The sequence below is a fragment of the Siphateles boraxobius genome, unplaced genomic scaffold (assembly GCF_051911475.1).
Source record: "Siphateles boraxobius isolate OS27281-9 unplaced genomic scaffold, OSU_SipBor_1 13, whole genome shotgun sequence".
Classification (NCBI taxonomy): domain Eukaryota; kingdom Metazoa; phylum Chordata; class Actinopteri; order Cypriniformes; family Leuciscidae; genus Siphateles; species Siphateles boraxobius.
This window is the reverse complement of record NW_027508733.1, coordinates 4,806,322-4,832,488: the sequence shown is the minus strand read 5'-3', so window position 1 is coordinate 4,832,488 and position 26,167 is coordinate 4,806,322. Positions and strand designations below refer to the sequence as shown.

The 26,167-nt window shown below is 36.5% G+C and overlaps 1 protein-coding gene across 1 annotated transcript; it reads left to right on the top strand.

Annotated features, from left to right (window-relative positions):
- The first annotated feature begins 5,675 nt into the window (after positions 1-5,675).
- On the top strand, positions 5,676-26,001 carry LOC143735027 (uncharacterized). The gene is made up of 9 exons (XM_077225256.1): positions 5,676-5,878; positions 6,780-7,070; positions 12,437-12,766; positions 13,256-13,555; positions 19,228-19,347; positions 20,755-21,069; positions 21,909-22,208; positions 22,521-22,565; positions 24,686-26,001. Exons 1-9 carry the CDS (start codon positions 5,833-5,835, stop codon positions 24,727-24,729), a joined length of 1,791 nt encoding a protein of 596 aa, XP_077081371.1. The 5' UTR covers positions 5,676-5,832; the 3' UTR covers positions 24,730-26,001.
- The last annotated feature ends 166 nt before the right edge of the window (positions 26,002-26,167 follow it).

Sequence of the window (26,167 nt, the reverse complement as noted above, 5' to 3'; positions counted from 1 at the left end):
GGTCACTCTATGATATGTGATGTAGGCTATGCTAGGTATTTTGCAAATCACACACTATAAATATGATAGAGAAGCAGAAACAGAGTGTGGCAGTAAAGTCAGATATTTTAGGATATTTCAGATATTTCAGATAAGTTGAGGAAACAATATATGATTATATTAGAGTCTACTTGAAGCTTTTTCTCTCTCTCTCTCTCTCTCTCTCTCTCTCTCTCTCTCTCTCTCTCTCTCTCTCTCTCTCTCTCTCTCTCTCTCTCTCTCTCACACACACACACACACACACACACACTGTACTAACACGTTCTTCTGCATCCATCTCCTCCCAGCCCTTGATATTTAGCAGCCCTTGTCCACACACACACACACACACACACACACACACACACACACACACACACACACACACACACACACACAGAGAGAGAGAGAGAGAGAGAGAGAGAGAGAGAGAGAGAGAGAGAGAGAGAGAGAGAGAGAGAGAGAGAGAGAGAGAGAGAGAGAGAGAGAGAGAGGAACTAGTGAAGCTACCACCAAAATACTAAGTTACTATCTAAGTTCAATTCAATTCAAATTTATTTGTATAGCGCTTTTCACAATACACATTGTCTCAAAGCAGCTTTACAGAATGTGCATTTCGGAAATGTACATAGAAAAATACAGTTAGTTAATCATGTATTAATTTATGGCATAACATATCGCCGGCTTTGAGTCGTCTCTTCACAGGCGTTGGGGCATCTGAAGTCTCCGTGAGAGGCTGGATACAAACTGGAGCTGACGAACGCTATTTACCTCGGGACTAGCGTCCCGAGATAACAGCAGAAAGGCAGATGGGAAATAATTAGCATAGCTGATGTTCATAATGTTAATGCATTCGAACTGATTCAGCAGTAGTATCAAAGGTTAACCCTCTAGGCGCCACGGTCGAGTTTACTCGACAAGATCGCGCATTGGATAAAACGGCCGATTTTTTTCAAATTGGGTGTCAAATTTCGTTCGACATCCCCTCCACTGGATGGCAGACATGTCATTCTTCACCCCCGACTCAAAAAAACGTAATGTTTCTATACAAAATGTTCGAGTTAGAGCGCATTGAATCAGTGCGATCAAAAGCGGAGCTAGTGTGCGAGTGAGCCATGTTATCAGAGCCTCTCGCCATCACAATCGCGGCGACAGTATTGTGGTGGAGACTTTGTCTAATACCACTGGGTATGTTAGACGAGGTCGAAGTATTCATAGGACAGTTAGGAGGCAACGTGGAAGCAGGGTGAGGAGTCGCAATGACAATGAAAGTAGTCCGAGCTGTGCATACTCGGCGCGCGCGCGAGGCAGATCTGGCCGCGCTGCTCGTATCATCTCACTCATGATCTGTGCCTTGCCGTGGCGAGTGAGCGTTTGAACTAAACAGGTCTTGTCTACTTGTGTTTGTATGTCATATGAATAATATATATGTGCCCCATACATGGAATCAGAGTGCCTACTGTATTTAGTAAATGTATCTCTACAGCAAAAGTCCAACCACTACATGCATTCGGTTTGTTTCTACCATTTATTAGTAACGATTTACAGTTTGTTTAATACTTAATATATACCTGAGCATTCAGTATTGTGCAATATAGCATACAGAAGGTGATGGACATTTTGGGGGGAAAGAAGTGCTGCATTTTATCATTTAAACGTGACTTTTCATGAAAATTCTATAATCCAAGATTGCCGCCACCATATGACGTCATGATATGCAAATTAGATGGGAAAATGTAATCCCTACATAAACTTTGGGTCATCCTTAATATTTCTCTAATTTACAGAAAGTCTCTATCTTTTATCACTTTTAATATATAGACTTTTGAAATTAAGATGTCAAAATTGGACGTTTTAGGAAAAAACCTCTGGCGCCTAAAGGGTTAAGCATTAAGTGAATGCTTGGTTAAAGAGATGCGTCTTTAATCTAGTTTTAAACTGGGACAGCGAGTCTGAACCTCGTACAATATCAGGAAGGCTATTCCAGAGTTTAGGAGCTAAATGCGAGAACGCCCTTCCTCCTTTAGTGGACTTAGATATCCTAGGAATGACCAGAAGCCTCGAATTTAGTGATCTTAAAGAGCGCGATGGATTGTATGGCGATAGAAGGTCTGTTAAATACACAGGAGCTAAACCATTTAGGGCTTTATAGGTCAGTAGGAATACTTTGTAACTTAATAGGTAACCAGTGTAGAGATGATAAAATAGGTGTTATATGATCATATTTTCTTAAGTTACAAGTAGCAACTGCCCAACACTCCCAATATGCTGTACAGTGCTCTGGCATCTTAATTGCTATGCGACGAAACTACGAGTATGATCGGGTAAAGATGGCAATAGGGCGTCTATCTCTATATTATGTCTATGGACTTGAAGAGTTGAAGATACTGCCCTCAGAAGTTACTGGTAAGTTTTAGTTGCTGTTTGCATAAATTGCTCACTGTTTCGTTTTTTCCTTGGTGGATAGGTCTAAAGACTTTGATAAATGTTTAAAATCTATGTGGAGACATTTGTCCGTCTTAAAAACTATAAAACACTGTCCAATGCATCTAAAAACACAATTAGTTATTATAACATGTACATTCATTACATTAACATTCTTTTTCTTTGCAAAATGAAGTTTTGTATTTATGATTTCCTGAACAATTTGGTGTAAATGATCTTTGAAAAGTATAAAAAAATATGTTATATATAGATAATTTATATGTTACTACTTTTTTTGTGTGTGTGAAATATTAATGTTTGTTGTTTTTCAGAGCAGCTGCTATAGAAGAAAAACTGAAATCTGAGTGCAGAGACAAGCGAAGAAGAGAGTAGTGAGTACGGTTTGATCTCATATCACCTCAGTTATAGAGATGTTTGAATCAGGCCTAATGAAAGGTGATTCTGTCAGTCTTATAGGAAACTGTTAATAACGTGTCCATTTCAGGCTAATTTCTGCCTCATTTGAGTCAGTCATGTAAAAATCTGTTTATTTCATTGTTTTTTGGTAAAGTTGCAGTTGTCCTGGCATACAATATTTTGCATAACTTTTAATTTCCTTAAATCTTTTTAACAGATGAATAGAGTGCATGTTAGCATGACCACAGTAGCCCAATTCATGGGAAATACCCAACAATTATCAATATACAACATGCCCTCTAACACTCACAGGATGCTTTATTGCTGCAAATAACTATATCAGTGACTTTTTGATTGAACTCTGCTCACTGTAAGTGTTGTTGGGCTTCTACTAATCTCATGTTCAATGTAACTCATAGAGAGCTGTTTAGTCACAACAGACAAGAGGATAAAAATGGACACTCATGTCTAGCTTGAGGATATAGTCAAAGCTTTGAAAGGTAAACTGAGAATTTAAAGGAATTCTAATGCATTTCTATGCAAATTATTATACACTTATTCAAACATGCATACAAAAATGTTAATCATTGGTTAATTTTATATAAATTCTTCTTCCCTTTGACAGATCCTGTGATAAAGCATTCATCAAATACCGTGTCTGAACCATAAGCCCTCAGTTGCAGAAAATGAGTCGTACTCAAAGAAGTGATCGTCCATTTGTAGATGAAGATGTGACGTTCAAACTCTTCTGTTTCTTTGGTTTAGCCATTTGTAAGCCTAAGTTTGTAAATAACGCATTAATCACTTCTGAAATTTTTTTCTGTAACTTTAATTTTTTCAGAAAATTGCTTTGTGATGCTTATTTATTTAGTGATGTAATATTCAGTGTACTTTTCAGTAATACAGGTAGGCTATAACTGAAATGTTCTACAAAAAAATTATAAATATAGCTCTGCCATTGTATTTCACTGATCTTTATTATGCATTTTGTTCAAAAGATTATATACAATGCTGTACTTTTTTAATGTAAGAAGACTTTGTTTTTGTGCATTTAAAAAATATGAATACATATAGTTGGATCAGATGGACGAAGTAATGATATATCACCTACTGTAGAATTAATTGTTTTTAACTGTTTTTATATAGAGACTGACTGATATATGTCGTTGTGAATTCATATAAAGTTACATTTAGGTATTAACCATATTTAGCCCATTAGACATGCAGTACATCAGGAATGGTGATTGATACTGGCATTCTTACAGCCTTTCAGGTGGGAATTTTATTGAGGAACAATATACACAATGGTAGTGAAATTGTAACACACAACCTAGACAACACCAGTGGATTGTATAATCTGAAAGAAAAAAAGACAAAGAAAAAAACACTCTCTTTCTTGGATTCCTACTTCATGTGATTAGCTTAATGTTTCAGAGAAAGAAAATAATACACAGCACAACTTATTTGTTAAACTTAAATGCAACGTGGCCTTACAATGTTGACATAAATTTATTTGAGTAATACTAAAACAGCAATCATGCATATATTTAACATCAACATTCATTACTACATTTTTAGAAAAAAATATCAATCACAAATGATGCTACCTTCATGGACGGCTGCCCTCGAAAAGTGAAGCTGAAGATGCGTTTGTACTTTACTTTTCTTTGAGGGCTTAGAAAAAACAGTGAAATAGGGAACAGCAAGAGGTGCGTCTCTTAAGCGCAGGTAAGTTGCAACCTCTCTGTATAGATGGTATTTCTTCACCTGAAGAGAGAATACAATTTATGTTAGGAGAGAGAAAAAAAAATGGGTGTTTATAGTTTATACAAGTTTAGAGAGAGATTTTAATTTTCTTAAGTAGCTAAAGTAAACACACACCTTTATGAGATACAAGTTAAAAAGAACTAAACACAGAGTATGATAAAACACACATTAAGTGCACTTACATTTTAGTCCAGATCAATAAGCTATTTTAAGAAAACTGTATATTATGATATACATTTGAAAATTAGATCATCTCATTTATTAGAAACAACTCAAACCAAAATCTACATTTAAACCATATGGGACCAAAGTTTTTAATGTGGGTTTTATCATGCATGACGTATGTATGTATTATATGACAAACTATTTGAGTGAGTGTGCAGTTCAACTCTTTACTTTTGCATACATTTTTGCATACTAGAGATTTGCATACATACAAATACATACATACATGCCTATTATAAATGTGTATTTCGTGTACACATCATAAACTGTAAAAAAAAAAGAAACCATGTGGAGTAGGTTATGTTTAAATGCAATGAGTAAACAGGGTCTTACCAGAAGATGCCATGTCACTCAAGCTAAAGACAAGATAAACATAAAAATTAAATGAATTTTAAAAGAGAGTGAGACAGAGCGGGTAAAGAGAAGACTAGGGGCAGCTTTTAAACCTATATGTGGTTAGCTAAGTTTGAGCCAGACAGAACATCAACCTGACCGTCAAGTAGCCTACTTTTATTGTCTCTCAAAATAAATTATAGACCCATCTTTTGAATTGATATCGAATCTTAGACAATCGTTTATAAATAATAAATGTTGCATCATTACAATACAATCAACAACAATAACTTTAACAGATTATTTAAAATACCTCAATTAGTGTCGCTTCTAGAAGGTCTGATGCTATAAGGTCTGTTATGATATAGGACTAGGCTCATATACTAATGTACAGCCTCCCCCTACTGGACGCATCAGGAACAACAGGGGCGTAAAACTGCCAGGGGCGTATCAACAGGTGTCAACAGCCTCCCCATACTCATGGTTCTGATGGTAGGTATGGTAACTAGGCCTACGCATGACTTTAGTATGATTGCGTAAAGGGAAACAGGAATTCCGGAAGGGAACAGAATCGACTTCAGAACTCGGAGAACAGAGGACATAAATAACTATTCAGATCATCTACAACCACTCAACGCTACATCAAATATGATGAGCGCATTTATACTCATTATTTTCCCATTAGTGTCGAGCGGTAAGTGTTGTTTTGTTTGTTTATGCACTTTCGGTTTCGCGCATTTCATTTATAATATACTTGGTACCTGAGTTTGTTGATTAAATAAATTCGATTTTTATCAAGGTGTGAGCAATGTTTTTGTAAACTAAAACAATGACTATGCATGTAATATTTTAGACTAGACACACAGTAACATTTATTGTAGACAGTCATTCATTCACTGACTACCCACACCCAGCGCTCAAGGAAACCATAGCTCATTTGTTCACTTTTAAATCAAACCATGTTGTAAAAAAGTTTTTCCCCTTTGCGCTTGTATTTCTGTTAATAATGTAAAAAATATACTGAATATGCAAACTTACTGCATACACAAAGTATTTGTGCACATACATATCTGTTTGAGCTCTATGACAGTGCACATTACTGGACTCTGAAAATGCATAAGAAAAGATAGAGCTTTAAATTTGTCACATCCTTGGTGTATATGAGCCAATCATTCGCTGTTTTGTATATGTTGCAAGTTATGTTGGAATAGCACCAGCTTGAAGGGTTTGCTTTTGCCAGATCTGACATTTTGTATTGTCTTGTTTTGTGGCTTTGTAGAGTTTAGAAAGAATAAGGAGCCATTTTAAGTAGTATTTTAATGTGGCTCAGCGAATAATCAAGGACCGGAACTATGTTTTATATGTATATCACTCTTATGTTATTTATTTTTGAATGCTATAGTTGTTCCAGGTTGATGTTGTTTAAAAACTAAAAACATGATGGACAAATCAGTAGACCTTTATTCATGCCTTCATTAATGTAGACACAGATCTAATGCAAAATTCAGCATGCTTGTGAGATTTCTTAGGCAAGACTGAATGATCTAAGAGTGTTCTCTAAGTTTCATCTATGACTGTTTCTGTTTGCTGTCCAGGTGTGTTTGGTGATGATGTGGTGACAGTTGTGGAGGGAGATTCAGTCACTCTACATGCTGATACAAAAATACAGATAAAGGAAATTGACTGGAGGGTTGGAGAAATTCTCATTGCTTCGATTGATATTGAGACCAGCGATATATTATATGAAGGACCTTCAAAAGACAGACTGAAGCTGGACAATCAGACTGGAGATCTCAAAATTACATACATCACAATCTCAGATGCTGGATCCTATAATCTACATGTCAACAGTGAAAAACCACCATCAAAGAAATTCACTGTCCACGGTGAGTGTCAGGTTTTTTAAATTTAATAATTATTTACAAAATTATTTATTCCACATAATTATTCATAATTACCTTTCTCTGATTTAATTGTCAAAGAACTGTCATTTATTGTTTGGTTTAGTATTTAATTTTAAGAATGAGATAATGATTATCTGAAAAGAAAATTGACAAACAGACCTTTCATATTTTTATACAAGCTTTCCTTTGCTATTAGGAAAAAAATATTAAGATTTCAGATTGTTTCGATTCTGTGGTAAGGTGATTAAATCAGTGCAGCCATCAAGCAGACTCAGAAATCATTATATTTTTTATTTGTATTGTATATATTTATTTATAGAGCATTCAGGTTACACAGTAACTCCTGTGCATTACAAGTGAATAAAGAAATAATAAAAACAAACAAAGAGAGAGAGAGAGAACAGGTATGCAAGAGAGATGAATCTGAGCAGGACTTGAATGTACTTGAAGGGACGATCTAACCTCAAAAGGCAGGCTTTTCCATAATCTTGGGCCAGCGGCAGCAAAAGTGTGGTCACCCTTAGATTTAAAACACACTCTTGGGATCATTAAGAATAGTTTTTTTTTAGGATATCAACATTGCATTTGAATTATAAGGCTTAATTAGCACAACCAAATATTCTGCCAACATTCCATGCAATGCCTTAAAGGGCACCTATTATAACTCAAGAAGAGGGCGGAGCTTCAAGAGCTCGTGCTCCGGTGATGTAAATTAACAGTAAACAAATGTATACAGACCTTTTCAGGGGGTGCTTAATAAACTGATAAACTTTATATCCGTAAAACGACTCAGATGAACACTAATAAAGTGCGATCAGTGCCGCTGCTAGCCATTTTGGTGCCCTAAGCATAATTCCTGTATTCTCGCTCTGAGATTTTAACTAATTTGCGGGCATCAGGGAGCCGTTATCAATATGCAGGAGACTCCTGGAACGTCTGCTGATAGCGAGGGGATTAATGAAGATGCCGAAGACAAAATGCTCCAAGGTTTGGCTGCATTTCACGTGTAAAATTACGCGTCAGAACGCCCTCTGGGTGTGCCGATTGTCTGAAGCCCATATAGAATCACGCCAATCCATTGGCTGATGGCGCGGGCGCCGCCTCGACGCTCTTACGTCGTCATATTATATTAGCGCGCGCACCATCTGCTCCTCAGATTTCTCTGCTGAAAAAGGAAGCTTGTCGGCAGCGCGAGGATCTTGGCAGCGAACGCAGCGTCTCGTTCCCTATTCAGAGAACATAGGTTACACCAGTAACCAGAGACGTTCTCTTTCATAGGTTCACTCAACGCTGCGTAGCTGAGATGCAGTGGGAACGAAATACCGAACTCGTCAAGCTAAGCGCTGCCGTAACTAGTACAACGACCAGATAACTTACATGACTGGTTCAAGCAGACAAAACATGGGAACCTGGAGCCATGTCGAGATTAGATTTGTTTGATTAGAACTTGTATTTATATTGTTTAAAGATTTAAGTTAATATTGTGTCCAGTTTGGCCCTGTAAATAAAAGGGTATAATTTTTTGACAAAGTGTGTGCGGTTTCGTTTTCTTAAGTGTAGTAAATTAGCTCTATGAAATATTAATAATAAATAATAACTGGTTAGAATTGATTATGAATATTTGGATCAGTTAATATAATTAACTTGTAGTAAATGTAGTAAAATTATGTTTTACTTCAACCCACCTGTTTGTCCTGTGGACACTCAGTGTTAATTGTTTATTAATTCTAAGAAGTATTCATTTCCGGGGAAGGGAAATGTCTTTCTTACTGTACTGTACCATTAAGAGCATGTAGTCACAATCTAAATCGTAAGGTAAACTTTGTATGCAAACAGAGAATCAGAACCAAATACATATTGTGCACAAGTTTTATTAACCAAAACACGAAAACATAACTAACATACAAACAATTATACATTCATTCATGCATTCAAAGGTAGATGGTTAAAGTGACAGAATGAAACCGGAGGTAGGAAATGGAACTACGGAAAAGATCCATTTAACTATGAAAAGAACCATCAATATTATCATTTTCAAAGCACCTTCTTAAAAGCATACTTGCATGGCCTTGCAGTGAACACAATTCTTGAAGTTGTTGAAAATTGACGTTCGTTGGTTCTGTGAGTGTCAAATGTTGAAGTTGCAATCGTTTTCTTCTCCGTTGGATTGAAGAAGATATGATGAACTTGCGTGGTTAGTTCGACTCTGTTGGGAGAGTGTGGTCACAGCCTGCCGGGGCCCATGGGAGGGTGGGGGGTCCATGCAGACATCAACCCGAAGAAGCAGCAGTGAAGGCCAGAGGAAGAGAGGACTAAGAGAGGAAATGGTGGGAGTTGTGATGGACTTCTTCTGTGTTGAATGAAGACGTTGTGCCAAACTCCTGAGGTTGTCCTGGATTCTGTTGTGGTTGAGAGAGTCCTCTCTCTCCAGAATGAGCACATGGCTGGTTGTGAGTCAAGGCCAGGGGTCCTGGGGCCTGCTGAGGCCACACAGGACAGCACAGCACCTTGAATGTACCAAGAAGGCCAAAAAGAGTGAATGGCTGGTGTAGATGCAATTTAAAGCCTGAGAAAGGTCCCACCTCTCAGGGTTGGCTCGGCCAATAAGAAAGGTAGAAGTTCCAGGCGGGAGAGTTCGATTTATGGGTCTTTGTTTCAAGGGTGCTTATTTGCATGTGCACGCTGGAGGGGTGGTAGCTGATGAAGAAACTATGAAAGATTCTTGTAATACTAATATGTTGTTGTTATTGACATATCATGTACACAGTCATTTCAATCTTCAAAGTACCAAGTTATGGAGCCCAAACATTGTATAGGAGAGGTTACATTGACCGTTGGTTCTGTCAAAATAGTCTACAGTATCAAAAATAAAAATGAATAGAATTAAAAGACATTACACAAAACAGTAACTCATTCACACAATTTTATGGGGTGCATGTTCATTTATAGATCCGTTCGTCTATGATTAATGCAGCAAAGTTGGTTTCAAAGTCTGTTTCCGTCTTCACATTCTTCACAGAAATAAAACCAACTTATCTGATCGTAGTCATGGTAACCAAAGATCCTTCTTGCCCTTGTTGGGGGATGGGACCACAGATCCCCCAACAGATAAATATTATTTGTTACCTAAAACAAATAATTGTCTGATTTGTCTCAGTCGTTACAACACACTATATATATATATTTCTGTCAGGTCCATTTAAGTCAAGAACATACATGACAATAGAAATGATTAGGAAATTTGTATTGAATAAATTGCAATTCAGTTGATGATTAAAATTTGGCAGCATGGCTCTGTTCAGGGAGTCCTCTGACCTTTCATGAGCACCATGAAATAGCAGAGAGTCAGAGGACAGCAGCAGCATTAGGGAACGCTCACAGTTTAGCACTGGGAGAGCAGAACTATTCTCCCATATGAACAGAGCAGCAACGATGACAGAATAGCAAATGCCACGTTATAAACGACAAGGAGGAGCTGGGGAGGTGGTGGGTTGCAGAGAGCGAGCAGCAAGCAGTTAGGAGCAAACTGAATCTGCTTAATTAGGGCGCCCTGAATTGAGCGTAGTCATTAGCAGTGAGGGGAGATGAACAGCCGATGCACTATAGCAGATCGCTGATGAGACCGTGTTGTTGGCCAATAGCGTTAGCAGCATCTTGACTACTTTGCTTGCCAGAACTGACGCTGACGCTCAATTTATTATTATTTTTTTTTCATTGTTCTAATCAGGTCAGGCAAGTAAAATTCTCTGTCTTGTCCATTATTTTTTTTTTTTTATAATATATACACACACAATATTTATATAGTTATAATATATATAAAAAAATAAAAAAAATAATAAAAAAAAATATATATATATATACACACACACTATATTTATATAGTTACAGCGATGACGTGCCCAAGCCGGTGGCACCGTCACCCCGGTGCCTTTAAAGATAGTTTGGGGAGGCATGATTTGTTTGTTTTTTACATTTGTAAGACTGGAAAAACTGGAAGGACTTTAAGAGAGGGCCACTCTCTGAGAAAACAAAGGAAATTAACATTTGAACTCCCCCTCATGCACTATTGAGACGAAGGTCTCACCTCCCTCATCCTAATCTACATTTCTCTCCCCCATTCTTCATCCTGGCAGAGATCATCCAAACTCACACAAGAATCTAAATGGTTTAATGTGAATGATTATCATCGAATTTTATACATGTTTGATATTATTTGAAATGTCTCGGTGCGACTGGTACAAAGGTCTCATTCCCAAAGAAATAAACCAAAAGTTTATTTTTAAAAGTTCAAAACCAAATGTTTTGCATTGATTATCTTTGAATTGATTATGAAATTGTAATGATACATTTACCTGACATATTAAATTGTGATATTTGATTATTCTAATTGACTTTGACACTATTTTCATTCAAGAGTTTAAAAGAATAGTAAAACATTCGCTCACATTTAATGATACACGGATATCATTAAAACCTTTTTCATTTATGGAGTCAGATGAAATAACGAGAAAATACATATGAGAAAATGTATTGAATTTAACCAAAAATATTTTGCCACGAGAAAAGACAGTAACACGCAGAGACCTTCACCTGTATTATTGGAAACCCTCATTGGACCAATAAACAGGCTTACACATTTTATAAATGACACATTTTTCTAGAAAGAGGTCAGACTCTTCATTATTATTAGGCAAATATAAATGTTAATTAAAATGTTATGCATGACAATCAATAATCTTAAATATGGAAATCTGGCTTACACATGTCTCTGTTGTGTCATGTTAACAAGAGCTCTACTCATCCCGCTTGAGAAATTTTTAATATACTCTTTATAATTTATACTCTTCACACACATCATCTCCTTTTGGTTTTTCTATTAAGCCAACATGATACATCTGTAACAACATTAAAGTAATAATTTACTCAAATGTAATTCCAAACCCACGTGACTCAATTTTGCTGAACATAAAACACACTTTAATGATTAAAAAAACAACCATAAAAATAGTGTCAAAGTAGTTTATGCGACTCGTGTGCCAATTCCAAGACTTGTGAAGGCACAAAATCACTTTAAATGATGAACAATTTAACTCACTCAATATTGAGTTTGACTATATTGAAAAGGGTTATTTTCACACTAAATTGATGAAAACAGCACTATATCCACACAATCAAAACTCACCGTTCAAGCTTCGTGATAACATATTTGGTCATAAGACATGAGTCTTTTCTAAATCTCTTTCCAGACTCAAAATGTGATTTTGGACTAATGAAGACCTGAATAGCTGCATTATAGTCTTATTAACTACTAAGAATAGTTTTAGTAACTATTCCTGTTTCTTCTCCAGTTGTGCCTGTTGATAAAATGCTGTCAGTGTTCATGGGAGAGTTTGTCACTCTATACACTGGTGTTTTTGAGCCAAAGAAATATGATGTGATACGCTGGAGGTTTGCAGATCAAAAATCTCCTATAGCTGAAGTCAATAGAGCGACTGGAAACATCTCTATATATGGCAATGTTGCTGATGGGAGTTTCAAAACCAGACTACAGCTGGACTATTGGACTGGATCTCTGACTATCACAAACACTAAACCCACAGACTCTGGAGAATATGAAGTTGACATAATTAGCAGCAGCAAATACACCATACACAAGACATTCAGTGTGACTGTCAGAGGTGAGTACATCAAGTCTTTCAGTGTAATAATACATTTATTTAGATCAGCATTGTGTGAAAAATTTAGATTAAAATCAGCACATGTTTGTGCTGAATTAAGTTAATAAATATTGTATCCTACTGTCTCTTCTCACTCTCTCTAACAAGATTAATAAAAATTATAAATTATATCTTGAAATAAAATTGATAATCAATTTTCATACGCATTTCTTAAATGCTTGTTGTGTTCTGTATTTAGTGAAGTCATGTTCACCTGCTTTCTCTTCTCTTTGTTTTTTCTTTCCAAGAAAAGTCCTGTTGGGCCTAAACATTAGCTTCCTCACGTAAAAGTTGCTATAGAATTTAATCTCAGAAAGACTTAGACAAGACGTAGTGAGACTTGTTAAATAAAATTATTGTCAGTGCTATATAACTTAATTTTTTCTGAATGCATGTAATGAATCTCTGAGTTGCTGTTCCTCAATGTTCTTCGTGTGTTTGTTGTTACAGGTGAAATACAGTCAGTGCCAGTGAAGGAGGGAGCGTCTTTCACTCTAAACACTGATGTTACTGAACTATTGGAATATGATAGCGTACTGTGGATGTTTGGAGACACTTTAATTGTGACAACCCAAAACAATAATATAAAAGATGGTCCTGATGAGAGATTCAGAGACAGACTGAATCTAGATCATCACACTGGATCTCTGACCATCACAAACGCCAGAATCACAGACTCTGGAGATTATAAACTACAGATTAGCAGCAGCGAACAAATCATACACAAGAAATTCATTGTTACTGTCACTGGTGAGTATCAAATCTGTCAATATAATAATGCTCTTATCTAATATTTTGAACGCATATCATAGTATTTATTACATTTGATTTTGTTATGTTAAGAGTTGAAATGACACCAATACTTTGCATTCACTTCACTGATACCCCTTTTCCACCAAAGCATTTTGAGAGCCGGTTCGGAGCCGGTGCCTACTCGCGAACCGGTTCTTTGTGTTTCGACAGCCAAAGAACCGGTTCTCGGCCAGGAAAACTGGTTCCAAAGCGGCACCAACTCTTTGCTGGACTAGAACCAGAGAACCGTTCTTTTACCACCGTGTCATGCTTACGTCGGGGGCTGGGGGCGGGTTTAGATGTGTCCTAAACATATTTTATGACCGCAAAGCCAGGAGAAACATTTGCAGAAACACGATGTAGTCCACCATTGTAATTATTATGCTTGAAGTTGGCGCAAGCGTTTCTAGCTTTTTTTAAATTTTATTTTTTTATTGAAAACATTATGTAAGCAAAGAAGAAAACAGTCAAAACATAGAACAAATAAACGGAAAGAAAAAAGACACAAGACAGAGGTACATAACTAATCAGAAATGATTACATATCAAAGGAAAAGATTAAAAGACTTACTTATTTCAATTGTTTTTAAAGCCTTCATGGTACACAAGTTAGAGATAATCCCAAAATAATGTACTTGCTAGCGTTTCTGTATGGCGACGTACACAGTGACGTAACGACGTCGTTCGCTGGGCGCTCTAGTCAGTGGGAAAACAAACCGGTTCTGAGAAGGTTCGCAAGTTGAACCAACTCCGAACTAACTTTGAACCAGCACCAGTTCCGAACCAGTTCTTTTTTGGTGGAAAAGGGGTATGAATGTGGTTAAGGAACCATCAGATTAGGGTGTCAGTTTCAGGCAGAAATCCAAAACAACTCTAAGGGTTTAAGAGGTTAAATCAGACTATATGAATAATCCTAAATAATGAAATAAATGCACTAATTTAAACTCCATGCAAAGAGTTAAACACACTTTTGGATCTTAAATGTTTTTAGTTGGTCAGTCTCTCAAAGAGGTTTGGGGCAAAATACTACAAGATATTTGTAAAGGAAATACTATTTTTAACAAAAAACAAAGTTCTCTCATTTTAGACAAGCAGATTTTTTTATTAATATGTAGTGAAACAATACATTTCTATGGTTTATTATTTGTTTATTTTACTAATGATCACACTTGTAGTATCCTTGAGTAACCACTAGGTGTAATTTGCGTATTACAAGTGTTGTGTTCTATCCTGGAAAAGTCAGTTCAAGATTTGCCATGCGGGAGGCATGGAGAGTTAATGTCTGTTGCTGTAACTGTTGCAAACAGAAAGTAAAGTATTAACTTCAACTCAATTCATGTAGTAGTCTGATTTATATGGAAGATATTACAACACTGATAATATCTGTTGGTCAGGGAAAGTTTAATAATGCAATTTATTTGAATGCTTGTTTATAATTTTCTCAGTTGACACTTTCTTCCCAAGACAGTAAAGTGAAGTTCTTCTTCTGTGTTGTAAGACACTAATGCATTAATAATGTTTGTTATTAATGCAGAGACCAAGATATCGGTAGTAAATGTTTTAAAACTGTTGGCATGTTTCCAAAGTAAATTGGAAACTTTGGAAACCATTTCATCTGAATTACTCTTTATAATGTTGTATAGATAGGCGTGAGGTGCTTCTTATTTGTGATTCAATTTAAACAGAATTATATTCATATTTACTATAAGTTTCAGTCATAGCTGATTCATAGTGGTTTTTTTTTTATAAATCAGATACATTAAAGGTTGTATCAGTGATTTCTGGCCCAAAAATAAATGTCTAATCTTTCCTAACGATCCGTTAGCTGCCCGCCCCATAAGCATGCCGTCCAAAAACCGCGTCTCTGTAGGCAGCCTAGGCTCTGAGATCTGCACACAAAAACAAATGGGTACAACCACCACTCAAAACCAAAATAAACAGTGTTCCAACCAATCACTGACAGGGGCGGGTGTTGTGAGGTTTTGCGCTCGTGCACTGCTGGACGCGAAATCGGAGCAACACCCGCCCCTGTCAGTGATTGGTTGGAACACTTTATTGAACGGGGATTGAACGAAAAGTTATTAAAGACATCGTTAAAATAGTCCAAGTGACTACAGTGGCTCAGTCTTAAGTTTATCAAACGACGAGAATACTTTTTGTGCGCAAAAACAAACAAAAATAACGACTTTATTTCAACTATTCATTTCCTTCTCTGTGCGCCTCTAGTCAGTTCACTAGTATAATAGCGTAAGCTTCTGTTGTTGTACGTCACACGCATCACCCACATGACCAGCGTTGGCCAATAGTGAGCCTATGTGTGACGTAGCTCTACGCAATCACACTACGTTAACTGACTAGAGGGAGACCTTATCTGACGACCGGCAGATTTTGAAAATATGCAATTCAAATGGTTCTACCTTCTTTCCTCCAACGCTGGCCCTGACTCCACCCATTCGAAGAACATGGACGCGCAATCATGCACGAGCGAAAACTGAGAGATTTTCGAAATCTCAATGAGAGATTGTAATGACGATTTACTACTAATCATGGAACCTGCTTTACTGACAAGATGCGCATGCGTCACGAGCTTTGAGTATGCCCACGAAGTGGTCACGCGCGCTGGGGGGAGGGGGGTATGGTGCGACCGTTTGATTGTCGAACTTACTGTCCAATGATTCTAGGTGGTCTTGGAAATGATTGGCTGGAGTTTTTCGAGCCCTGCCCGTTCCACAGATGATTAAATTGCTTAATTTTCATTTCAGTGCTTCTAACTCAGTGGCTATAAGTGGGTTAGGAATAGGATTTCAAGTTATTTTGAAAAAATGGACAAAAAAGAGAATCACATACCCCACCTTTAATCATAAAGCATACACCTCCACCTCTGCTCTTACCGGAGTTTAGCGATCTGTCATGACGAAAAACTGAGAATCCAGACGGTGTAATGGCCGTATCGGTACTTCTGAGTGTAACCAAGTCTCACAGAAAGCCAGAACACAACAGTTACGAATGTCCCGCTGGTGTGTGATTCTCGCATTAAGTTTGTCAAGTTTGTTATCCAGAGACTGCATGTTGGCTAACAAGATGGTAGGGAGAGGAGGATTAAAACTTCTTTTCCGCGATCTGCAGGCTTGCCTTTCCTCCTTTTCCGACGGTGTCTTAGGATGCATGCCGGCAACAGCTGAAGCTGGAATACTGAGGCAGCGTTGTTTCCGAACTGAAGTTTAAATTTGCTCGGATGTCCAGTAGTGTTTTTCGATCATACTGGATGAGAGTCTGTACTGTCTGAGCAAAAGTACTTATAAGAAATAACACGAATAACACAAAATAACACGAAAAACAACAAGGTTTGCACAGAGCGCTCGTCAGCGACGTCATCGGTGTGCCGGAAAGAATGCTTCACGATATATAATTGTTCATGAAGGCTGGAAATGAAAAACGCCTTATATTCAGGTGTGCATAGGCACGTTTTCTTTTACAGATAAAACAAGCCAAACAATACATTTAAACAGACTAAATGAAAGACTGAAAAGTCAAAAATTATGAAATGCCCATGAGAAGAATGCAATACTAATGCAATACTAGAAATTGCAGTTAAGGCATTACCATTGGACAGTGAAATGCTCATTGAATAGAAAAGGCAAGGCAAGGCAAGTTTATTTATATAGCACATTTCAAACACAATGGTAATTCAAAGTGCTTAACATAGAAATGCACACTGTAGTGCTATAGTCAGACTCATTCACTCTGTATAATGACTATCATTACTTACAGTATGAGATCTACACTCAGGTTAAACGGTATTCACGGCCTGGTGCGGGTTGTTGCTGCGTGTTTAAATCACGTTCATGTTATCAGAGACCTGGATTAAGAGCCGCTGTTATAAAACAAACTTTTTAACAGAAGCAAGCAAAAAAGCTGGACAATTTCGTGTTCCTAGTCACCCTAAAAAATGGGAATATACTTTAGAGATATTTTTATCATTAAAATGTCTAGAAATGCCAATAATTTTGGCCAAAGTGAATTAGAGAAAAGCATTTATTTCATTTTCAATTGTTTTACTTCAATGATAGGTTAGATTTTTGCAAATTATTTGAATGAAAGATCAAAAGGATAAACCATGCAGTCGCCTTTGCTCATATTTACCAAGGGTCCTAATAATTCTGTTGACTGCACTTTTTTTTATTGCAATAACTAACGAGATGTCAACATTTTATTATTTTATTCTTGTAAATGGGCATTGCAATATGTATATCGGAATGGCTTGCGAAATTTGAATGATTTTAATAGCCTACTTCAAAACAACGTTAAATTGATTTTACATATGATATGATATTGTTTTAACAGTCTAAAATAAATAAAAATTATATTTAAAAAATGTAAAAAAAAATTAACCAATTATGTTTCACATTCTTTCATCGTTAGTTATGAAAAGAAAGCATCGTATCACATTATTTAACAATTTTTCACAAATCACATTTTTCCTAAATATTGGGCAGCCCTAATTGATAACATTGATATAGTTAATTACAATGTTGATCACATCAAAATTACATGTTTTTTTTTAATGTATTTCTCTTATTTTTAACTCTTTCTCCACCTTTTCACTGTTTCACACATTATACGATAGGGGGCGCTATTACACATCTTCTGAAAGAGTACTGAATCTCCTGATTAAAACACATGCGAGGCAGATGCAAAAACGAGCTATATCATATGTAATCAGATGCATATGGAAAATAACACAATCATCAATATTAAACCGCATATCAAAAATCAAAACTGCCTAATGTTACTGAATGAAATGTCGACCCAGGACGAGCGACTGGACTGTGAAGCTTTATGGGTGTCGATGGACTCGATCTACTCAATCTGTGTTTTGATCATCGTTCTGAATCTTATCTGGATGTAGTCTTTGACAAAAGTATAATATAATAATAATTTTATATATAATATAAATAAAATATAATATTAACTTTTTTCTCAAAATGTTGCTTTTTTATGAAACTTACCCACTTTCGAGTAATGTAGGTTAATAAAAAAAGAATGCATGAAGCTAGAATGAAACAGAGGATATATTCTTTCTTTCGATATATTTCGTTATATTTAGTTCAGAGATTCATACAACAACATATTTTTTTGGCCATGAAACTTGTGAAAATGGTCAGAAACAGGCAGCGGCTGGCAAATTTTTTTTTCAAAAACGCTGGCGGGGAAAGAGTTAATACAATTTATAATTTCCTCAGACTCCTGACTAAGAAAGTAAATTGTAAGTAATATGGAAGACACTAATACACTAATCATTTATTATGTTAGTTAGTTATGAACATGTCAGAGCCCATCTGTATCTGCATCAAATGCTTTAACACTGTTGGCATGTTTCTGAAGGTTTTTAAACAGTTTAATCTGAATTACTGTTTGCAATATTTTCATTGAAATCTGTCCTGTGTTCACATCAAACACCTGCTGTAAAACAGTAATGCAGAAGATGAACAGTGAAAAGGAGAGTCATGATTTCTGAAATTACATTAGAGGCTCATTTATGATTCACCTTTAACAGAATCAGATTCATATTTAAATAGATCAGACTGACAGATTCACTCACACTGATGACTCTCTCTTTATCACATCCAGGTCTGTCTGCAGGTGCTATAGCAGGGATCTGTGTTGCTGTTGGTGTTGTTCTGCTGGTGTGTGCAGCTGTAGCTGGTGTTTTTTACTATCGCCACAGGATCTCTGAACTAAAAGAACAACGTAAGTATTACAGCTGATAAAGCAAGAGAAATACTGAGCTTTATTATGCTACAGTAGAGATTAAAAGTGTAAAATGTTTGTTCATAATCATGTTTCAAACATTTTACATTTGTATGTATGTGTTGTAAGGTCGCGCTCCATCAGGCCAATGGGGGTCGTCCGATCAGCTCAGAAGGTCTCTGCGTGTTACTGTCTTTTCTCGCGGCAAAGTATTTTTGGTTAAATTCAATACATTTTGTCATATGTATTTACTCGTTATTTCATCTGACTCCATAAATGAAAAGGGTTTTAATGATATCCGTGCATCATTAAATGTGAGCGAATGTTTTACTATTCTTTTTTAAACTCTTGAATGAAAATAATGTCAAAGTCAATTAGAATAATCAAATATCACAATTTAGTTATGTCAGGTAAATTTATCATTACAATTTCATAATCAATTCAAAGATAATCAATGCAAAACATCAAATGCTCTAGAACAAAGAGGAAAATTGTTTACCCAACATTAGAAATGCGTGGGGCTGAGAGGCTCGGCCCTCGACCTCACGGGCTTATCGCAGATACAGAAAAGGCCCCGAGCTCTCGTTGCGTTTCATTATATACCCAGACCTCATTTCAATTGTAAATATGGGTTCACCTTGGAAATTTACCTTGCTGTCCCAGGCTTACTGGGGGTAACCATTTGCTAACAGCGGGACACTGTTAATACCTTCTGAGAGCAGAGGGCCATTTGCCTGGAAGACACACCCTCCTGTGTGCATGTTATCTCTAACTCATAAAAACCTTATTGCTTTGTTTTACTTTTTTGGGTATGAGACATTTGTACAAGTCGCACTGAGACATTTCAAATAATACCAAACATGTATAAAACTCGATGATAATCATTCACATTAAACCATTTAGATTCTTGTGTGAGTTTGGGAGATCTCACCACGAGTGCAGGGAGTGGGGGTCGAGGGAAAGAGATGTAGATTAGGATGAGGGAGGTGAGGCCTTCATCTTGATAGTGCACGAGAGTCAGTTCAAATGGTCTTCCAGTTTTCCAGGCTTACAGTGTTGTTGTAGTTTTCTCATAAAAGCAGGGTTAGAAAGAAACATATTCAATACACAGATATTAAAGAGCACTGACCTGTAGTTTTGTTTTCGAATTAAGGGCTCTGAATGCATTTTTGTAAACATTTTATTGTTGAGTGGCAATTTATAGGTGGTCCACACTTTTTAAAATGTATGAAGATGTCTGGGTTTGGCTTAAAGTAAAACTACTTAAAAAAATACTATTGTTAAACTAGCAGGTGATAAATGTGGAGCGAATGATCATGTTGATTTTGTTCCTTACTGTTTTTATTGCTTTTCTTCTCCAGCTAATGTCTGTTCTGTGTTTCTCTGTTTCTGTTTGCTGATGTGAAGGGATTGATGAAGTGAGGACAGTGTCAGTGATTGAAGGAGAATCTATCACTCTAAACCCTGATGAAGAACATAAAGATGACAAATTAGTGTGGTCATTTGGAGGCATTGGTATAGCTGAAATGAAAATCTCTGATCATAGTTTCACTGTACATAATGATGTTCTTGATGGGAGATTCAGAGACAGACTGAAGCTGAATCCTCAGACTGAATCTCTGATCATCATGAACATCAAAACCACAGACTCTGGAGAATATGAACTACTGATCAGCAGACCGGGAAAGAGCTCAATAAAGAGATTCAGAGTTTCTGTCTTTGGTGAGTTACTAAAATTTTTACGTAATAATGATTTTATTTTAAATCAGCTTAATTGATTAAATGAAGAACTATGGGTTTAATTTGGTTATATCTTATTATATGCACAGTCTTCAGCACAAGTATTGAAGCATAATGTAATATTGTATGCTGTATATAAAAGCACAGTTTCATTTCAAATCACTTTAAAATCAAACAAGTATTTATTAATGTTTTAATCAATATTCACTAAACTTGATCAGTTTGTTGTGTGTTTGTGAGTCACTGAAGACCTCGACAACTATCTGACAGTGAAACATGCGGTGACGGCACAATATTAATCATAAACACATCAGCACAAGAAAATCATTCAATCAAATCGCATCAGTCTTTTGATAGAAAGTAAAAATGATCTGCAGTTTCTCAAGCTCACCACTATAAATATATAAATTGTAGAGTTAATCAGGATAAAACCATTATTAATGGAACAATAAGAAAATAAAACAAAGACGAATATAAAACAAACCACAATGAAACATGATATTCAATAAAAATGATATTGTTTCCTGGCATAAACACAATTAATTTATATCAATTAACACACTGATGATCTCATATAAATCTGAGAATATGATTGGTCCAACACACACCACAACAAACATGAGAATTGAGGCCATTTGACTTGTTTAATAGATTTATACCATCATTTAGATTTGTATATAAAATGAGAAATTACATTAATTTGATTTATAAAATGAGTACATTTTAGGTTTTTAGGTATGGAGGAATTTATCCATGTTGCTTTTACTACTTCCCTTTCTTTTTCTGATTTCTGTTCTGTGTTTCTTTCTTTCTATGTGTAGATCAGACAGATGATATACAGACAGTGTCAGTGAAAAAGGGAGAATCTCTGGAACTGAAGACTGGTGTTGATGACATACAGAAATTTGAAGAGATCCTATGGAGGTTTGGACTAGACACTCTCCTAGCTGAAATCAGAGGAAAGACTAAGTACATCTCACCATTTCAAGACAGTGTGGAGCTGGATCATCAGACCGGATCACTGACCATCAAGAACAGCAAACCCAGAGATGCTGGAGTTTATATGCTTAGCAAAATTGAAAGAGGAAATATCACAACTAAATTATTCAGGGTCGAAGTCGGTGAGTAATTCAAATATGTCAGTATAATAACAATCTTATTTTAGATCAACCCTGTCAGACATTTAGATGAAAGACTGAGTTTGTATGATTACACTTTCTGATTTCTGTCAGAACAGACTCTGTCACTGTGTGTGTATAACTGTAAATGATTGTGTGTGTGTATAATTTTAAATGATTGTGTTAATATTAAGAAATCTAAATGCAAATAATGCATTCAAACTAAGTCAACTCCTCCTTACTCACTCTCTCTCTCTCTCTCTATAAAAGCAAAGCTTTCCTTTAATATGATCTGTCTCGTGTGTTTTCTTTCAGAATCCACTGATAACAGAAATAACCCAGTGGAGGAAAGTGTGAGAAGTATGTATCCAGTGTAACATTATCATCATTAATAATAAATCAAAATCAACTCTCCTTATTATAATATAATATATATTATATATATATATATATATATATATATATATATATATATATATATATATATATATATATATATATATATATATACAGGGCCTGAAATTAACACCTGACCACGCGCCAAATGCGGGTGAATTTTGCAATTGGTGGGTAAAACTGTCAATCTACCTGCCACATTGGCGGGTAGCCAATGAGAATTGAGTGATTCATTAGTTGTTGTTTTTTGCGTCTGTCCGATAACATCAGCAATTTTCATTCAAGCAGCTGATTTCTGTGAATGCGTGTAAAAGTAAATGTATACACTCACCTAAAGGATTATTAGGAACACCGGTTCAATTTCTCATTAATGCAATTATCTAATCAACCAATCACATGGCAGTTGCTTAAATGCATTTAGGGGTGTGGTCCTGGTCAAGACAATCTCCTGAACTCCAAACTGAATGTCAGAATGGGAAAGAAAGGTGATTTAAGCAATTTTGAGCATGGCATGGTTGTTGGTGCCAGACGGGCCGGTCTGAGTATTTCACAATCTGCTCAGTTACTGGGATTTTCACGCACAACCATTTCTAGGGTTTACAAAGAATGGTGTGAAAAGGGAAAAACATCCAGTATGCGGCAGTCCTGTGGGCGAAAATGCCTTGTTGATGCTAGAGGTCAGAGGAGAATGGGCCGACTGATTCAAGCTGATAGAAGAGCAACTTTGACTGAAATAACCACTCGTTACAACCGAGGTATGCAGCAAAGCATTTGTGAAGCCACAACACGCACAACCTTGAGGCGGATGGGCTACAACAGCAGAAGACCCCACCGGGTACCACTCATCTCCACTACAAATAGGAAAAAGAGGCTACAGTTTGCAAGAGCTCACCAAAATTGGACAGTTGAAGACTGGAAAAATGTTGCCTGGTCTGATGAGTCTCGATTTCTGTTGAGACATTCAGATGGTAGAGTCAGAATTTGGCGTAAACAGAATGAGAACATGGATCCATCATGCCTTGTTACCACTGTGCAGGCTGGTGGTGGTGGTGTAATGGTGTGGGGGATGTTTTCTTGGCACACTTTAGGCCCCTTAGTGGCAATTGGGCATCGTTTAAATGCCACGGCCTACCTGAGCATTGTTTCTGACCATGTCCATCCCTTTATGGCCACCATGTACCCATCCTCTGATGGCTACTTCCAGCAGGATAATGCACCATGTCACAAAGCTTGAATCATTTCAAATTGGTTTCTTGAACATGACAATGAGTTCACTGTACTAAAATGGCCCCCACAGTCACCAGATCTCAACCCAATAGAGCATCTTTGGGATGTGGTGGAACCGGAGCTTCGTGCCCTGGATGTGCATCCCACAAATCTCCATCAACTGCAAGATGCTATCCTATCAATATGGGCCAACATTTCTAAAGAACGCTTTCAGCACCTTGTTGAATCAATGCCATGTAGAATTAAGGCAGTTCTGAAGGCGAAAGGGGGTCAAACACAGTATTAGTATGGTGTTCCTAATAATCCTGTAGGTGAGTGTATTGCAGCACAGGGTGAAGTCAGTATATACATTAACGTCGATTTGAGACAAATAAATGTACATTTAATGTAAAACTATGTAAACAGCGCTCTGTGGCGCGGCAGGATTTTGAACAAGGTCCTGAGCCGTAGCTGGGCGCCGCGGACAGACGCCGAATGGCGCCGCTGGTGTGTGTACACTGATAGAAAATAATGTGTTCAAATTTTAAAGACGTGGTTCTGCGCGACGCGGCGCCGCGCATCCGGTGTGCGACCCCCTTAAGAGTTATTATTACTTATAATGATTTCGTTAATAACTTGACAGCACTTAAATGTGTATTCTTACAAGTTAAAGAACAATGTTTGTGTGATTTCTATTTTTCACCTTTATGAGGCAAAAAAAAAAAAAAAAATTGGCTGGTAAAAAGTTACTGTGGCAGGTGGTCAAAAAAGTTAACTTCAGGCCCTGTGTATATATATATATATATATATATATATATATATATATATATAAGGAAAATTTTTCTTTAATATGATCTGTCTCGTGTGTTTTCTTTCAGGAAATAACCCAGAGGAGGTGCCTTTGACAACAGTATACGGCTGACTCCGGACTGTGACATTATCAACATTCAAAATCAATAAAAATCAGATTTCTCCTCATGTGAGCTTCTAAACCCCCATATGAAGGAGATCTAGCTGTGTTTGTGATGTTGAGCTGTGCAGAAACAACAGGATAACATACAGACATATTTCATGTACTATGTTCTGCATACTGATCTTTAGTCTAACTTTCATCTTTATTTCATCATCTAATGTAAATCTAATCAAAATCTCACATCATACCTGTTACTCATTGCACATAATGAATACTGGATAAACCACGTACGGTTTCTGAGAGAGGTTAAAAGGCACATCTCGTCAAACTGACAGTTTTATTGCCCCCCATAAAAGAGGTTCCCACGCCTAACATACGTTTGAAGAAAAAGTTGTACTTTCACAATTACATAGTGTTTAAAGGCATTAAAAACGTTGTCATCTTTTTTTATTTTTAAAACACTTACGTTTTTACAAATCCGTTTGCTGAAAGAAGAACAAAAGCTTTGTTTTTCAAAAAAGACCCCTTGTGTATTTTCTCCAAAAATCATGTAAAGTAATCTCCTGGGAGGTTGATGAAAACACGTCCTCTCACCTCAGAGTCAAAGTTGGCAATGACAGACTGAAAGTGTGTGCAGAGCCAGACACAGACTCCTCTCATGACATTCACACACCAGGTAGCTTGCGTGGGAAAAGACAACACAAATCTCCCACGCTCAGGAATATCGTGAAAAAAGTGACCGTTCACCTCAGAGGATAGTCTTAAATGAAAGCTATGGATGAATTGACTCTAGCTCCACGAAAGAAGCATTGTCCTTGTTTAACAAGATTTCTCCATGAACCGAGGGAGCATGTGGAATATACTTTTCATTTGTCTGGTGGACGTGCGTGCATGTACGATTTTGACAAAAACAAAGTCACAGATTGGTCAATCTGGATAACGATGAGAGATTTACATCAAAAACAGAGGAGTTGTTTTTAATTAAAGAAAGTTTCATTTTTCACATATATTTGAAAAATTCACTATCACATTTAAAACTTAAAACAAAAAAAGCGGTATAAAGTTAAAATACAAAGGTTAGTATGCGTACATTTTACTACGTTATCAGAAAATGTTTTTTTAAATTCTGTATTTTTACAGACCATGATGCTTCAAAGTATGGAATAGAAGTTTTTGAACATTTATACGATTTTGAACATTTATAAATTTGTGTTGCAAAAGCAGAAGTCTATTTTCTTTAAATAAAGATTTACCTTTATTTATTTTTTTATTTCTTTAAAACAGTCTGATGACATGCATTATTTTTGTGATTAATTGATTAGTAATGTTGCGAGGGGTTTCCTCACATGAGTAAAAACGCTTTAGATGTGTTTGTGACAAACACATTGTATTTACTTTGACTTTTTAAATGTATGACTGATCCTTTTTTCTTCTGACCAACTTACAT